At 55.1% G+C, this 2,676-nt stretch overlaps 1 protein-coding gene across 1 annotated transcript; it reads left to right on the top strand.

Annotated features, from left to right (window-relative positions):
• Window positions 1-215: 215 nt before the first annotated feature.
• Window positions 216-2,077, top strand: LOC123143776 (UDP-glycosyltransferase 72B1). Its single transcript, XM_044562762.1, has one exon. It carries the CDS (start codon window positions 487-489, stop codon window positions 1,933-1,935), a length of 1,449 nt encoding a protein of 482 aa, XP_044418697.1. The 5' UTR covers window positions 216-486; the 3' UTR covers window positions 1,936-2,077.
• Window positions 2,078-2,676: the final 599 nt, after the last annotated feature.

Raw genomic sequence — 2,676 nt, 5'->3', positions numbered from 1 at the left:
ATGTAAAGAAGCGAGGTAGTATTAAGTTCTCCCACACAAAGAAAAAGTTATCCAAACTAGTACTACCGTTGTACGTACGTACGTCAGAACCATACAATATCGTTACCGATAAGGAGATAGGAATGCTAAAGCGACCACTGATATCCAGCCACGCCAGATTATGATTATCACACTAATCAATCGTAGTACTACGAAATTCAGCTAGCCTTCGCCAGCTTTTTTAGGATGTCCACTAAACAATTGCTTTCTCCGGCATATATCGTGACGAGCACAATTAGCACAAAAGAAGCGGCGGCAGCGACGGAGCAACCACAGCTCCGTTCGGCCATGAGACAATCAATCAGACACAGATCGATCCGGCGTTACATATAGCGCCAATCCGTTCCCTCGTTTCCCACGTCCCCACGAATTTAAGCCACTGACCGATCGACCGCTCGACTCGTCTCTCCGTACCGTACGTGCGCACACGAAGGCGGGCAGGCAGCCATGGCCGGCGAGAGCGACGACCGGGGCGCCGCGCGCGCGCCGCACGTCGCGCTGCTCTCGTCGCCGGGCATGGGCCACGTGGTGCCGGTGGCGGAGCTGGCGCGGCGGCTGCACGCCGAGCACGGCTTCACGGCCACCGTCGTCACCTACGCCAGCTCCGACTCCGCGGCGCAGCGCGCGTTCCTGGCGTCCCTCCCGCCTGTGGTCGGCTCCGCGTCGCTCCCGGCCGTCCCGCTCGACGACCTCGTCGCCGCCGGCGCCGCCATCGAGAAGCTGCTCTCCGTCGAGGCCCAGCGCTCCGTGCCGGCGCTGGCCGCGCTCCTCGCGGGCCTCGGGAAGGACGGCAACCTCGTCGCCTTCGTGGCGGACCTCTTCGGGGCCGACTCGCTGCAGACGGCGCGCGACGCCGGCGTCCCGGCGTACCTCTTCTTCCCCTCCAACCTGCTGATGCTCTCCCTCATGCTCCACCTCCCGCGCCTCGACGGGGAACTGCAGGGCGAGTTCCGCGACCAGCCGGAGCCCATCAGGCTGCCCGGCTGCGTGGCCGTGCCCGGCGCCGACATCCTGCAGCCGCTCCAGGACAGGACCAGCGACGCCTACCGCTGGATGGTGCACCACGGTGAGAGGTACCGCGACGCGGACGGCATACTTGTGAACACGTTCGACGCCATCGAGCCCAACGCGGCGGCAATCCTCCGGCAGCCCGAGCCGGGACGCCCGCCGGTGTACCCCGTCGGGCCGGTGATACGGCAGCCTGACGACGGCGACGACGATGCCACCGGCTGTATCAGGTGGCTCGACACACAGCCCGACAAGTCCGTGTTGTTCGTCTCGTTCGGCAGCGGAGGTGCGCTGCCCGCGGCGCAGATGAACGAGCTGGCGCGCGGGCTGGAGCTCTCCGGACAACGGTTTCTGTGGGTCGTGAGGAGTCCCACCGACAGTGGGGCCGACCCCGGTGCCAACTACTACGACGGGTCGAAGAGCAAGGACTATCCACCCAAGTTCCTGCCATCTGGGTTCCTGGAGAGGACCAAGGAGGTGGGACTGGTGGTCCCATCCTGGGCCCCGCAAGTCAGGGTCCTCGGCCACCGGGCCACGGGAGCCATGTTGACGCATTGCGGATGGAACTCGGTGCTAGAGAGCGTGATGCACGGTGTGCCGATGATCGCGTGGCCTCTGTACGCCGAGCAGAGGGAGAATGCCGTGATGTTACATGAAGAAACCAAGGTGGCACTAAGACCAAAGGTTCGAGGAGCAGATGGGATGATTCTTGGTGAAGACATCACGAAGGTTGTGAATGATATAATGAACAGTGAAGAGGGGGATGCGATGCGTACGAAGGTGGCAGAGCTGCAGAAAGCGGCAAGGAGTGGACTGGCTGCAAGTGGCATGTCGCACAAGACGCTTACCGAGGTGGTGAGGAAGTGGAAGGAGCGTACGTTTGCATGATGATGCCATTTATCAAGGCCATCAGAGTCGTTGAAGGGTTGATGTACGAGACCAATCGTGCGTTGTATGTTATGCCATAACTCATAATGTGTTCTAGATGAAATGGATGTGAAGCATGCAACGATGATTATGTTATTATTCACTGTTAATTTCGTTACATATTTGTTCCATTGTAATGTCAAGTTACCAATTGATTATTTTCTTAGAAACATTTTTTTATATGCATTGGTAACTAAGTGAGCAAAGTACAAAATTATTTGGTTGCACCAAAATTCATATATTACATAATAAATATACAACGTGCTACCATAAAGACCACTGATTGATGACATTGGTTTTTATACAACCCACACGCTATATTGTGAGAGAATTAACGTTCGTGCAAACAAGAAAGCATTATTTCATCCACTCGATTATCTTGCTTCATCGGTGCCACCCATTCATGAGATGTCTCTCATGTGCTTTCTCTAGTGTGGATCACATTGAATTGGACCAAGCATCTACTCGTTCCGAGTTCATAAAAGTGCATGCATGGACACTAAGATTTGATATATTCCTTTTTACTTGAAGATATGGTCTTAAATTAGGGTTTATAGTTAGCTCATGCACCCAACAAACTTTACTTTTCTTCAAGCATGACTCCAAATTCTCCTATAAAAGATGTGCTCCACTTCCTTTGTATTTATATGTGCTCTCCTAACAATGCTGGATTTGAGAGAGAACAATGGCAACTAGTAGTAG

The sequence above is a fragment of the Triticum aestivum genome, chromosome 6D (assembly GCF_018294505.1).
Source record: "Triticum aestivum cultivar Chinese Spring chromosome 6D, IWGSC CS RefSeq v2.1, whole genome shotgun sequence".
In the NCBI taxonomy this organism is placed as follows: Eukaryota; Viridiplantae; Streptophyta; class Magnoliopsida; order Poales; family Poaceae; genus Triticum; species Triticum aestivum.
Note: the sequence above shows the minus strand (reverse complement) of the source record. Positions and strands in the feature narration are given on the sequence as shown.

What these genes read in the sequence shown, in the direction of transcription:
- LOC123143776 (XM_044562762.1), top strand. Translation starts at nt 487, where the DNA reads ATGGCCGGCGAGAGCGACGACCGGGGCGCCGCGCGCGCGCCGCACGTC.